Genomic DNA, 14202 nt, shown 5'->3' with positions numbered 1-14202 from the left:
AGTAACCCAAGGCGTGAATCACAAAAGCAGTGTGTGCTCTGTGGTCTCAGGCTCGGAAGCAGGGCCTCATAATGTGTTGCCCTTTTTTCATATCCCTCCGTGTCTTGTCAAGCTTCTGGTTCGTGATGTTTCTCTCCGTCCACTGGACTGCAGACAAGCCACAGAAGGGCACGATATACTGAAGCACGTGGGAACAAACGGACCAGAACAATGAAGGAGAAACAGAACCTACCCATGTGATCCGTCTTATGTCTGTACCACAGGTGGGGGTCAGTAGGTCAGGCTGCCGGGGGGTGGCTGACGTAGGAGTCCCTGGAGAGGGATTTCCATGTTAAAGGAGCACCTACAATAAGGAAATAACAATTTTATCATACAGTCACCCTACTTCGATCTTAATGCTAACATCAGCATGCTAACGTGCTAAACATGTCAAAGCAGCTAATATATATTATAATGTTCATCTCTGTAGTTTGACATGTTAGCATCTGCAAATAAGACCTAAATGCAAAGTCAGCTGAGGCTTCTGGGAAGGTGAGTATATTGCAGGTCATAAAGTATTAGCAAGTACTGATATTGATATTAAGAAAATGCTAGATGAAAAGTTATGGTTGTTCATCCTCAGGGGAGCATGACTCCCCAACACACACACAAAAATCTTATTAGATTCATTGATGGACGGTTGTCATGATGTTATTGGTCGGTAATCGATCGGTAGTTGCAGATGTAAACATGCGTCATATTCTTTTTTTTAAGGCAGAATAAAACCTTTTGATATAAAAACAAATGTTTTTTGTTTGTATTTTTTTCAGCATATTCAGGGTCGCCCATAAAGTTGGAATAATTTACAAATCTCTTGTGTTTTATAGCGCCAAACAAATGTCATGCATGAATTCATTTCACCTGGGTAATTGGGACACATGATGTAATCATTGCAGCTGCTCAAAAGTGATTACTGATGCATTTAAATAGGAATAAACAGAAGATTGTGTCTGAAAAGAAAATAGGCTCTTCCAGCCTGAAGATGTGTTGTGTCCACTCATGTTCATGGTTTACATTTGCAAATTGAAGGAGAGCTTTTATAGAATTAAAACGTACAGATCTGGAAATATGTTGGTGTGAAGACAGTGGCCCAAGTTGTAATAGCTGTGATGGTTCCAACAGGCCAAGTCAGCATCAACATAGCGAGGCGGCGACAGGGACAACACCGGGGGGCTTTTTACTGCCCTCACCTACAAAACACAATGTTCAAGAGGAAACCAGTTAACCAGCAGCAGCAACAACAAAAAGAAAAAGACAAAGAGGAAAAAACCCAATGTTCTCACCTGTGTCTCTGCTGGTTTAGCATCTTTTTTGGCCAATTGAGGTCATACGGAGATAATAAACCGCAGGAGAGGTGAGGCGAAACAAAAGGTGTTAGATTTCTTAAGAATGTCATGCAAGACACCCGAGAGCATTACATCAGTTATCCTCCGGACAAGAAAGTTAAAAGCTGACTATTTAAGACAAGCAAACAACTCTGTGTGCAAATCCCCTCCAATGCGCACACTTTTCTTGCACAATTATTTGCAATTTAGGCCTGTGCACCTACTGCTTTGACATTGGCATCAAGGACACTTTGAGATCTGTAAGATTACACAAACACTTGCAAGTCATCATCAAGACCATTTTGACACATCAACGAAACGCTCATAGGAATGATATTTAGCTGCTTTCTGATGCATTGATATGCTGATAGTCATCAGTTTTCCAACCCAAAAGTCAAAAACAAAACTTTTTTTCAATTTCTTTTATTCAACTTTATTTCACAATTTTTATGCCATTTATTGTGTTCTTTGTTATAATACCACACACAAATGTCAACTGGCTAAAACAATATAAAACATAACTTCCACAATTTTTCATTATTTATATTATGTACATGCACTCATGTATTTAGAGGCAAAAAAAATCTCAGGCCTTCGCTTTCTCTCAAGTGCACTTCCTTTTGTCTTCCTTGCTGGTTGAGAGGCCATTCCAATGAGGATTCTTCAGCTTCTGTTTGCCAGATCGACTTGAATATTTAACAGCATTTTGGTTTGTACAGGTTTGTATTCATTGTGTGAGCATTGTGGGAGAAAAATAACCCAAAGTGATGGTATGCGATTTCTAACTGATCTAGTGGCGTGGCGAACACACGCACGTTTTGTTACTTTAAAATGCAACGTCTCCTCTATCTTATGCTAAAGCGGCGTGGGAAACAGAGGACAAAGTGGTGTTGAATGTGCATGAAGGTCAACACTGTAACCGACAAACAGTTTCACTTCCAGCTGGATCGCAGCTAGTCTGAACATTGAGGTTATCTTAGCTCCACTGCAATAAAAGAAGATTTTAACTTATTGGTGGAAACAAAGCCCTGACCCATGTGACCCATTTTCCTCCTGCAGCTCTTCCCTTCCGAGGTGGACGCCACTTCCTGCCAACGTAACTGCCACAGTTTACGGCTTACAACAAACGCAGGGATTGTCATTGACCCGAGTCCGACGTGTTGATGGTATTCGTTTGATGCTTTCCTGGGAACTCAGATGTGAGGGACGATGGGAAGGAAAGAAGGGATCAGGAACGCAATTGGACCGACTGCTTTGACCCAGTTCATGCCATTAATCATGAACTATCTACAATACTTGTGGGGTTTAATAAAAACTGGAAGTTTAAGAATAAACGAAATCTCCTCCTCTGCCACAAGTGACTGGACTAGACACAGGGTGGTTTGGACGTCTTATTTCTACAGCTCTGTTGATAGATTACTAGGACAGTATCAATGGAGGCATGAGTGAGCTCAGCAGCACTCATGATAAAACTGGAGACATGGATTATACAAGAGTTACAAATAGCAAAGTTGACAGCGGAGTAGGATCATCAGCTATGCATTGAAAATGCATACGTATTTCTTGAAGATAAAATTATAATCTTATTGAACTTTTGTTGTTTAAAAAGAAAGAAAGGAAGAAAAGAAAAACAGGCTCTGATGTCACTTGTGTAATAGCATGATAATACTTAAAACTGGATTCTTATTGGAGTGGTCCATCAGGTGCTGCCTGCCTCCTGTTTGTAACCTCCATCAGTTCAGGCTGCTAAGGCGGGATTGAGGCCGGCGCTCCTCTCTATGTGGGGGCAAACTTCTTGGCCTGTGCTCTTACCCGCTTCTCGTAGTCCATCCTGTTCTGACTGCAACACAGAAAAAAGAAATTTTAACCGTGCTAATCTTAGTTACACATTTATTCAGAGGTCCCATTTAATAGCCGATAACATATCAGTGTATAAAGTACTGAAAGAACAGGAAGCATTTCTTCCTTTTTCATGTTATGACTTGCCTCTGGTCTCCAAAGGTCTGTGACACAACTTATCTTAGGAGAGCAGTACTGCCCTGACAATTCATGACCTTTGGATGAAATTACAACTTGAACCAAAGTCTTCAAAAATACCAAAAATATTTTCAGAATGGCATTCGTCTGCATTGGTCTTTGCTGAGTAAATAGGATTTGTGGTGCGCAGCAAGGGCACGCTATGAAGAAGAAACAACTCAGGCTTCAGTTCAACAAAGCAGTCACACTTACCAGTAAATTGTGTAAGCTTCTGCTTGTGCTGGGTCTTGAATGTTGGGCTCATTCAGCAGCTCTTGGATACCCAACAGGATCTGTCAGAGTGCAGCAAGATAAATATAAACTATAAAAATAAAATATAATAAATATATAGATACATTAATTGTGTGTGCTGAATGCAGCTGCACATTTGGTTGCTATTGGATTTTTAAAAATTAGTATTTAGAAGACAATTAAAACACTGTATTTTAAAATACATGTTTTTTTTATAAAGGTTTGTGTGCATTTTAGCTGAGCCATCATAGATAATGTTTAAATCAAGGAATTTAAAGTCTTTAAGATGTAGCCACCAATATTTGTTGTATTTTGTTTTTAAACCTTTAAACCATCTTTCTTAATCTGGATTTAATGACTGAGTTTGGAAACTTGCATGTGGCCAGATTGATAAACGGGTTAAAACTTCTCTTCTTGTCTCTGTGTGACACGAGTACAAACTAGAGACTTTGGAGTGTTCAGACCTGTTTGATTGTGATGGCGGGCCTCCAGTCTTTGTCCTCCTCCAGAATGGACAGACACACTGTGCCAGATGGGTAAACATTTGGGTGGAATATCGGCGGCTCAAACTTGCCTGAACAGAAGCCATTGAAAAGAAAGTGAGAGGTTAAAGCATGAAGCAAGACTGCTATGGGAACATTTCAAATACATAGTCAAATTGTATAATTGTAATAGACTTATTATCTGAACACAAGAGGATCTACGAAAGTGCTGTCATTTTGTGATGCAATTTTCCTCACATCTGTCTACTAACATCACTGATGAAAGAATGCATTTGTTCAACACCTAATGTTAACAATCTGCGCTTTAGTAATATGAACATGCAGGTCCTATTTGACACTCAATAATGGGTGTTATATACACAAAGTTCTGTTATTTTCTTGCAATACGTTTTTAAAAATTGACAATGCCATGACCCCAGGGAATTCTGGGACAGACTGGTACTTGTTTTGTTGTTGCCAGAACTCTTTATTTTCTGAGGTTTTAAGCTATGTGCTGGCTGTGGAGCGGTACTCACATTTGGGTGGTGAGGAAGGGTAGTCATCTTTGAACAGCATTCTGAGTTTATAGAGTCCTCCCTCCCACAAGGTCTAATGAAAGAATAAGGGATAATAACTGCTTTAGTAGACACAAAACAACAAATAATAAATCTGCCTTTTGTCTGCCTCTGTATGACCCGGCAAATTTGTAAGCATCCTGCTTGCTTTGCTTCGGTAACAAGGAAATGAGTCCTTTAAATGAGGACTTTTAGATGCTGCTCCATGTGTTGTCAGTATGAAATATATGTGTGACAATATGACTGAATTGAATTATACAGCTGGCAAAGTATTCTGAAAGACTTGATCCACTTTGATATGGAACTTTGCAAACTTACTCCTTTCTTCCCGGGGATGGCACACTCCCAGTTCATCAGATTCATGGTCCCATCTGGATTCTTAGTGGGCACAGCAACAAAACCCTGTGGTGGTTCACAAGACACAAAACATCATGAGCCAACCTGAATGCTAGTTACCTTAATTTGTGAGATTATGATCAACCTGTTGCTGCTTACAAACGGGTGGTCTTTTCTCCAGGCTTTGCGCTCCTGGGACAGTCTGCTAAGAGCGATGCCAGACATTGCTGCTCATCAACGCCTCCCTGTGGAAAAAAACAATCCAAAACAAATGAATTATTCAATTAAAACCGTTAAGTGTACATTAACGTAGCCCTAATTATTTCTTCTGAAAATTCAGTACACGCTACCCCATTTACCACCGACTTTAATTTACGTTATTTGACTACGGGACTAGAAGAACCCACAAGGTGAATTTGACCACTGCGTGTGAATCTCCCCCAAAATGGAAACCCTCAAACAGTAGCAAACGACGCAAGGTATCATTTCAAATGAACTTACCTCTTATTTTATTTGTCTAAATACCAAAATTACGTGGGTCTGACAACGTTAGCTTGAATGCTACGCTAACGCCAACGGCACGGCTGTCTTAACGGCGACCGAAAAACACACCCTTCGACGTTCAAAAACAAAACTACTGGGCCAATTAGGTCGCAAAAGACCACACCGAAATTAACTTCGACTTTCTCAACCCTACCCAAACAACCCAATCGACATATATTGGCGCTATTTTTGACAATTTAACACAGTTGTGTAAAACAATGTGACTCGTAACGCCGTTTCGACGGCTAGCCTATCGCAAGAAAGGACCCCAATTTGTTTATTTCGTGAGGACCTTCAGGCAGTTTGCGGGACAGCCGTGTGACACACGTCAGAGACGGTCGGCCATCTTTGTTGTGGCATTCGATTCACGCTGGGCAGTTCACGATTTTCGATGATTCGATCATTTTGAATCATGTCCCCTGCCGCTTAACCGAATCACCTTTCCGCTTTCTTATGTATCTATTAATAACAATTTATTCTATGAATATATGGATTATACTTGTGCACTAGCCTTTTATTTAATGTTATTTAAGTAGGCTAGATGGGACGGCGTACTATTATCATTACATTTTGAACAAAGCAAAAATCAAGCTCAGTGGTAGTCGTGTGCAAATGTGGTCTTGTCTTATTTAACGGCTTTAAAGTAATTGATAATATTTAACACAAATTCAGAAAGGTTACATGGTGTGACATGGGGTTCTAAAAAAATACGTTGTGAATTTTTTTTTTTCATCAGTCCATATTAATACTGTAGCATAGCTAGGCTAAACATGTCACCTGCACATTTTGTAGCCCATCTGCAGGTTCATCTAAGATCAGTAGCACCTCCACCATACACTACTTTTGTTTTGCTAAGTTTCTGTTTTTGAATAATGGATTGATTTAAATGCTACAAATAATATAACACACACCCGGAGCATCTTCTCTGAGCGTCTTATAATGATGCAGGTGGATTTACATAGCAGTAACTTGAATGCCCTGTGCCTCTCATTCAGATGCAAAAGATGCAATGTGTGTTGGTATCAGATGCCAAAGGGTCTTGACAAATTGTCAAAAATCCTACACACTCTGCCTTTAATTAAGCTGACTAGGGCGTCTCTGGGAGAGGGTCAGAAGCCCAATAGATATTGATGAAGCTGCTGTCAGTCACAGAGAGGGAGGTTTGATTTAAATGAATCAATACGTACCTCAGCAGATACAGCAAGCAAAGACTGCAGCTCCAGAAGAATCGTTCCAAAAGAGCTTGATCGTTCTCTTTTACCCAGTGTTAACGTTCCATTGTTCTTCTCTTTTTACCCCAATGGCAGGTAGCAACAGCTGACATCACAAACAATGGTTAAAATAACTTATTACCGTCTACATTTAGCAGCTCAAAGACGACATTTGCCTGTACCGAAAAGATGTGATGCAGGTTTGAATAATTGCCCGGCTTTCACAGAAATCTTCTTAGCCATTCTCAAAATGGGACGCTTGCTCAGTAATTTATCCATTATTTTTCATATTAGTACACATTTCTGAGCCAATATGAGTTAAATACTCTACATTGTACAGTTGCACATAGTAACCTACTACGCGGTGTTAAAAAAAAAGCTAAAATACAAAAACATTTTTCTGAAAATCGGGCATATTGCCAGACACCTCAAATCAAGCACAAGAACCAGTCTGAACCGGTTTTGATTTCCTCTGTGTCAGCATCACATTTTTTTTCTCTTTTTTTCTTTTCCTTCTGCTTTAGCCTTCTAGTGGGACTACTTATTTACTTTATTTGTTTAATTTGCTGGGTTTACACCAGTACTATTATGTTAACAATAATAATAATTTAAAATGTAATGAAGTGAAAAACAAAAGCAAAATATTGGACTTCAGCATAATAATAAAGAAAAATCTGATATTTTCCTACGACCTCATGGATTGTGAGGAGACTGTCAATCTTTCATCTACTGTATTTTGCCCTCCTGTTTTCCACGGCCCTCTAACTAAGCAAATATTTACTTTCCTGGTTACTGAATAAACGAGTTTTCCATGACAAACAAAACAAGGACTACATAATTTATTTGAACATTTGTACATGAATTCATCAATATATCCCCATGACCCTTCTCCCATCAAGAAAGTGCACTTCTTCACCAAATGTCACACATCGTATTGCCCTCTTGGAAGAAACTCCCATCACTGTACCTCGAGATAATACAAATAATCATGTTATTTCACAATATTGCAAACAGTTCTCAAATACACAGCCTTCATATTAAGTAAAGTCACATTATTTGCATAAGTAGACTAGTACATTTTAATTACAGGTTTCTGCTGAAACTAGCAACTGTTAAGTTGGTGATGAAGTTTCATAACAAACTCACTGAGCCGGAAGACTACAGCATTCCTCTAGTATTAGTAGGAAGCACACAATGAGGCTATAGTCTTACAGTCTTGATCAATCCCTCCTGTACGCAGCAAACACACTGCTTTCCCTAAAAGAAGGATCATCACATCCTTGCTTGTAGGAGTCCTTCCTTCACACCTTCTTTCCCTCTCCCTCCGAGATGATATGCTCCGGAGAAGCCCGTTTAAACCATTCAGACCAGGAACCGTCATAAACGCACACCCCCGGGTGCCCGAGCAGGTGAGCGGCCAGAACAACATGGCATGCTGTCACACCAGACCCGCAGGAAGCCCAGATCGGCTGCTCCAGGTCCACCCCTGCCTCCCTGAAGAGTTGGGCCAGGCCCTCGGTTCCCAGCTGCTTTCCAGAGGCATCCAGGAAAGAAGTGAACGGCATGCTGATGGCACCGGGGAAATGTCCCGGCAGCGTGTCTGAGAGGGACGGAGAAACACAGTGAAGGTCTGGGGCAATAATCACTCATTACAAAACAAAACACACCCCTCAAGGGCTTTCAGCCACATCTCATGCTCCCCATCAGCAGATGGTGTGCTTAAAGAGGCTTCAGCTGTCATCAATGCTGATGAAGACCATGAGATGTGGCTGAAAACCTTGGAAGAAATCTAATAAGTGGGTCACTTAGTAGCCAAACTAACTCCAAGTTGATGCATCTGCACAAAATGAAATAAAAATAATAACTTTCTAACATGATCAGTTATTTTGGTTCATCACCATAAAACTCAACAATAATGACAAAGGAAGGAAGTACCTGATGTGTCATATGCATGTATCATGTACTTCCTAAGCATACATTGAGTTAAACAGCCCTGCTCACCATCTCTGGGCTCCGGCTCGGTGCCCCTGAACCTCCCTGCAGACCGGGCATCCACAACCTGGACCTTCTGGGTCCTGATGTTCTCCAGCACGTCCTCGTAGCTCTTCACCCACGTCGGATCCCGAATCACCGCCTTGAACTCTCTAAACTCCGGCTTGGAGTAGTCCGAAGTCACCGCAGAGCCGTCCGCCAGCCAGTTCCTCATGCCTCCGTCCAGCACCGACACCAGCCCGTGTCCGAACAGCCGGAACATCCACCAGACGCGGGGCGCGCCGAACGAGCCCGAGTCGCTGGTGTCATACACGACGACGTGCGTGTCGTTGCCGATGCCCAGGTCCCCCACATACCGGGAGAAGTGGCCGCAGGTCGGCAGCATGTGATCCAGCGGAGAGGTCTTGTCGCAGCAGTCGTCTATGTCGAAGAAGGAGGCGCCCGGTATGTGTTTCTGCGCGAACTCGGCCCGCGGGTCCCGCTGCGTTTTGGGCAGGTACCACGACGCGTCCAGGACGCGAAGTTTGGGCCCGACGAGGTTATTTCTGACGGCGTCCGCCAGCCACTGGCCTGAGACCAGAGCACGGGTCTGCGCCGCCATGACGAGGACCGAGATAGTACTGAGCTCTGAGCGCTAGAGGGAAACGTTCAAGACTTTGAAGGACTGTGGGACAGGAAGCAGGAGACACGTTTACCGTCAGGGATTCAGAGATGGACAGCACCAATCGGTTCATACGACCACAAGTTAAATGAAACAAAGACGCACACATTCTTCTCAAACTTGCTTTTAATAATACAAAGTGCGAACATTACAAAATAGATTACATTTAAATCGCTTATCAAATCTCATTTGGACAAGCGCATTTGAAGGTTCTGCAGTTTCTGGCTGGAATAGAGGACAAGCCGAACTTCCAAAGTCGCAATTTGTTTTTTAAAGTGCACTTCCTCCATCCACCCAGCAGGTTGCGCCACGTGGGTGCATTTCATTGCCCACAGGTGCTAAAATAGTACAAAACTTGTCAGGTACAAGATTTAGATGCAAATATGATCCCAAATTAAGCATTGTTTCAAGCAAATATATTGTGTTAAATTCACATTCGTAAGCACGCATAGAATAAAGGTTAATATCTGTCAATTCAAACATTTTGATTAAGGTAAAAGGTGATTATTCTTTTTTCCATTTCAAATGCAGATTTGTAGGTAAAATATTGTCACACCGTCATCATTGTCCTTTAAGGTTGCTTTTGGCCTCGGATACAACGTGCTCTGGCGGTGCCTTGGTGAACCACTCGTACCAGGATCCTACATACACGGACGCCTCCGGGGCGCCGCACAGTTGGGCTGCCAGCACCATGTGACAGGCGGTCACACCGGAGCCACAGGACCCACAGATTGGCTTATTCAGGTCTACTTTTGACTTCTCAAAGAACTTCTTCAGCTCGTCCCTGGAGAGCATCATGCCGTCATCCTTGAGAAAGTTAAAGAAGGGCATGCATTTGGAGCCAGGGATGTGACCCGGTTGGACACCTGTGGGGCAATGACATGTTAGTTTACCTCTTTGCACACAAGTTTCTCAAACCCTGAAAAACAAACGGCTCATTATTATCCTCCATGAACGCAACCCTTTGTTATAAGTTACAACGGTTTGGTATTTTTCACGAAAGATTTCTGCAGAATAATTAAGTTTTCAATAGGAAAAACATGATTTCCATGCACCAATCATGATTTAGTAATATTATGAAGCAGAATCTTATGACAGTTGTGTGGCTGTTTGCTTGTTGCAATCCACATAGCAAACAAGCAAAGGCCCATAGGAAAAGTTAGAACATTTGATACAGATGTGCACAATATTATGTAAGCATAATAATGTCAGATCTTTGGAGTAATCTTAATTTATTTCCGTCATACACCTCCCACTGTCACCAATGGTGCAAATCGTTGTAACCTGAAATACCTTCATGAAGCCAGACTGCTCAGAGTCCTTGTACGTGTCAATACTTTATCTTAATGTTGATTCTGGTTGCCTTCATAACCTGTCAGCTGTTACCTCAAAACATCATCTTTCCATGTGTTTTTACTTCAAAAAACGGTGCGTGTCCATCGAAAAAAAACATATAAATTGTTACACACACATACGTTTGACAGTTATATTGTTACAGCTAAAAAATAAAAAAGCAACAATCCAACAAGCAACAATGTGTCAGGCCAAAATTTACATTTGTCTGTTGCTTAATTAGCAATGACGATGCAATGTGTAAGAAAAATACCTTGCATTGAGAAACCAAGTTTTAAATTAGGCTGAATTCTGGTTAATCTGCTGGATATTATTTAAAAAATCACAACATAGCTTTTAATCTAAATTGACTTCTGAATAAAATGACTTTGAACAAAAGAAATTCCAACAAAACAATAACACCTGTTCAGGGAATCATGTAAAGGAAATGTGAACTTTGAGATCATCTCTCTGCAGACTGAGAGCCAACTGCACAGAGACTGAAACATGCATATTTTCCCCCTCACCTGCTGTGGAAGAAATATGTATATTTGGGGTGAATTGTACCTTTAAAACTAAAGCATTTGTGAGTACTATGGGACGATATAGTTTTTGATCGTGGATTGAGATACAATCATGATCATTGTGAATTTCTGTTATCATGGTAGTGAAGGTAAAAAATAGAGCCTTGTTATTGATGCAGGAAACCTTATGATTTATTAATTGATTATTTTTCACGTAAAATATGTTTAATCTGTGATGCAATCAATTTTGTTTCTTAAACAAATAAAAAAAGTGATTCATGCATTTATAAGAGTTATATAATACTGTGAATCGTAACTATGTTGGCCAGGCTAATCGTGTCATTACATGTTTGCAGATATTCATTCGGCTGCACACAAAAGGATACGTACCCTCTCTGGGTTCGGGCTCCCTCCCCAGGAACCTTTCATAGGGCCTCACGTCCACCACCTGGAACCGCGGACTCGCAATGTTCTCTGTAACGTCCTCGAACGACTTTACCCACGAGCGGTTCATAGTGGCGCTGAAGGGAACTGCTTCAGGTCTGCTGGACTCGCCCGTGACCGGGTACCCCCCCCTGAGCCAGTCCCTAAACCCCCCGTTCAGCACCGACACCCGAGGGTGACCAAACAACCGGAACATCCACCAAACCCTTGTGGAGGAAAACGCCCCGAAGTCACTGGCGTCGTAAACGACGACATGGCTGTCGTTCCCGACGCCCAACTTGCCGACGTAGTCCGCGAAGAACTCCTCGGTCGGGAGCGAGTGATCGAAACGGGAGTTCCTGTCTGTGCACTCGTCTATGTCGAAAAAAGACGCTCCCGGGATGTGAGACCGCGCAAATTCCTTCTTGCCGTCCCGGTTCATCATCGGCAGGTACCAGGACGTGTCCAGGACCCGCAGACGCGGTCCGGCAACACTGCGGTTGACCTTGTTTGCAAGCCATTTTGCAGAAACAAGCGCTTGAGTTTGCAGCCCCATGTTTACTTCACAACGACCAGACCAGACTAGGGGCAACTCAGGTGAACGCTAGGGGCGTCGCCATCTATTAAGGGGGCGCCAGAAATGGGAGAAGAAAAAACATTCTAAATGTCTAACTTTCACTATTTGTTTTAACCAATAATATGACTGCTTATTTCGAAATAGTACATATGCCCACAACAGCATGAGTGCATAGCAAATCCTATTAAATAATGCGAAGGTATTTTTTCTGGGCTCCCCCTCCCTGGCTCGTACCACTTTACCCAGGGCAGGCTATAGGCATTTTGTGCCCGAGGTAAATTATGATTAGGTGCGCCCCCAATGCATTGCCACTGCACAGTCTTCCACAAAAGGTTCCTATTTATGTTGTCAGATTTCACTGTGACCTTTAAAATCAGTCTTGGTTTATTCTACTGTATACTTTATGACAGAAACATGACTGAGCAAAATCACACTAAATCTAACCCAATCTACAGTACAGTAATTGGTGTAATTAAATGACATTATTTAGACCTGCAACTTATCTAATGGAGAGAGGAATTAGATATGGTGCCACTTTAGGACACATTTACATAATCAGGGCCTGTAAAGCATGCAGCTCTAATGTGTCTAAAAGTTAACATTATAACTCTTGTTCAACAGAAGAGAATGGAAGAAGACGATGTCTGTTGCTTTTAACTTGTTACTCGACTTCTTCACTGGTTGTTGTGTCATTCTAATTGGAGGAACATATCAACGTCACACCACCGGTCGCTTCCCAGCAGCAGCAACCCCGAGGCCGAGACGGCCTCCGGACCAGACGACACCAGCTACAAAACCACCACAGAGTGGTGCTCACGGTCCTGAACCAGAGTGACTGGTTGAGGTTCAGAGGAAAAGCTGAGACCATGCTGCATAACGTAAGACCGACACAGTCTACACTCAGTTGGTGACCAGAGTTGAAGCGAATGGTGAAACTAATTAATAGCGTTCTCGTTGAGGTATTATGCTTTATTACTAAGAAAGTTCAAATTCTTAGGAGAAACACACACTCGTCCTTATCGCCAAACTCCCTTTCTTCATGGTTAATCAGTTTCTTTCAGTTATACTTCTTGTATGTTCATGTGTGTTTATGTTGATTCCACTTATACTCTTTTATTCCCTTTGTTTAATCCTTAGTTAAATAAATACAAAGCATAGTCGTTGTCTGTGGATATTTCTTCTGAGCAGAATACAAAGATCCCTATTTCAAAAGCATATCATCTAAGGAAGTGAGACTGATTTATTAAATTATATTGATTAATTGTTAATTAATTAATAAGTGGTCATTAGAGTCATTAAAGTGAACTCTATAAAGTTCTGTCCGACCAACAGATGGTGCCCCTTTTTACAAGAGCAGGTATTCAATTTGTATATTAATACACATTGATATACATATTTTAATATCATCCTTAGTTTCCTTACATACCTTCCTACATAATACAGTCCTAAACAGATGCAAGTGCAAAGATTTCATATGCTTCTGCTCGGGGCTTAGCCCCCCCTGTCTTTAAATCCTAGTGACATCCCTGGTGCAGAGTGTCATTTCTATTAGGGGAAATGCTAATGTTTCCCTGAGAAACCTGGTAAGCAGACTGGAGGTATGTCTGGAGATATTTAATCTGAGGTGTCAAAAGTTAAGACATTTTGGCCTCAAGTAGAAGTACAGATACTTGTGTCCAAAAGTAGAAGTACTGGTTCAACTTCTTGATAAAGTAAAAAAGTATAGGATTTGAAATGTACTCAAAAGTATAAAGTAAAATGTATCCTAATGAAGGACATTTCTACTGGCTGTTAGTAATAAAATAAAAAACAATTTCATTCAAAAAACATTCAAACTTAAATAAGTTTTGAAAATGTAAGAAACTAAAGTAAAAAAAAAGTCCTATGTATGTATGATGTATACGCAGGAATTAA

General features: G+C 41.4%; 3 protein-coding genes across 3 annotated transcripts; all 3 read right to left on the bottom strand.

Annotated features, from left to right (window-relative positions):
* Positions 1-1790: 1790 nt before the first annotated feature.
* LOC311030886 (SUMO-conjugating enzyme UBC9-like) lies at positions 1791-5824 on the bottom strand. Its single transcript, XM_084036916.1, has 7 exons — positions 5527-5824; positions 5185-5270; positions 5008-5091; positions 4651-4723; positions 4097-4206; positions 3594-3673; positions 1791-3204 (listed from the first exon to the last, which is right to left on the bottom strand). The coding sequence occupies exons 2-7, from the start codon at positions 5248-5250 to the stop codon at positions 3141-3143; spliced, it is 477 nt and encodes a 158-aa protein (XP_083893042.1). The 5' UTR covers positions 5251-5270; positions 5527-5824; the 3' UTR covers positions 1791-3140.
* A 1974-nt stretch (positions 5825-7798) lies between these two features.
* Positions 7799-9425, bottom strand: LOC311031721 (3-mercaptopyruvate sulfurtransferase-like). The gene is made up of 2 exons (XM_084038160.1): positions 8781-9425; positions 7799-8379 (listed from the first exon to the last, which is right to left on the bottom strand). The coding sequence occupies exons 1-2, from the start codon at positions 9370-9372 to the stop codon at positions 8081-8083; spliced, it is 891 nt and encodes a 296-aa protein (XP_083894286.1). The 5' UTR covers positions 9373-9425; the 3' UTR covers positions 7799-8080.
* Positions 9426-9533: 108 nt separating this feature from the next.
* LOC311031720 (thiosulfate sulfurtransferase-like) lies at positions 9534-12845 on the bottom strand. Its single transcript, XM_084038159.1, has 2 exons — positions 11679-12845; positions 9534-10298 (listed from the first exon to the last, which is right to left on the bottom strand). The coding sequence occupies exons 1-2, from the start codon at positions 12265-12267 to the stop codon at positions 9994-9996; spliced, it is 894 nt and encodes a 297-aa protein (XP_083894285.1). The 5' UTR covers positions 12268-12845; the 3' UTR covers positions 9534-9993.
* Positions 12846-14202: the final 1357 nt, after the last annotated feature.

This window comes from Eutrigla gurnardus, assembly GCF_963514095.1.
Source record: "Eutrigla gurnardus genome assembly, chromosome: 20".
Lineage (NCBI taxonomy): Eukaryota > Metazoa > Chordata > Actinopteri > Perciformes > Triglidae > Eutrigla > Eutrigla gurnardus.
The sequence above is the reverse complement of the archived record's forward strand: the minus strand, read 5'-3'. Positions and strand labels throughout refer to the sequence as shown.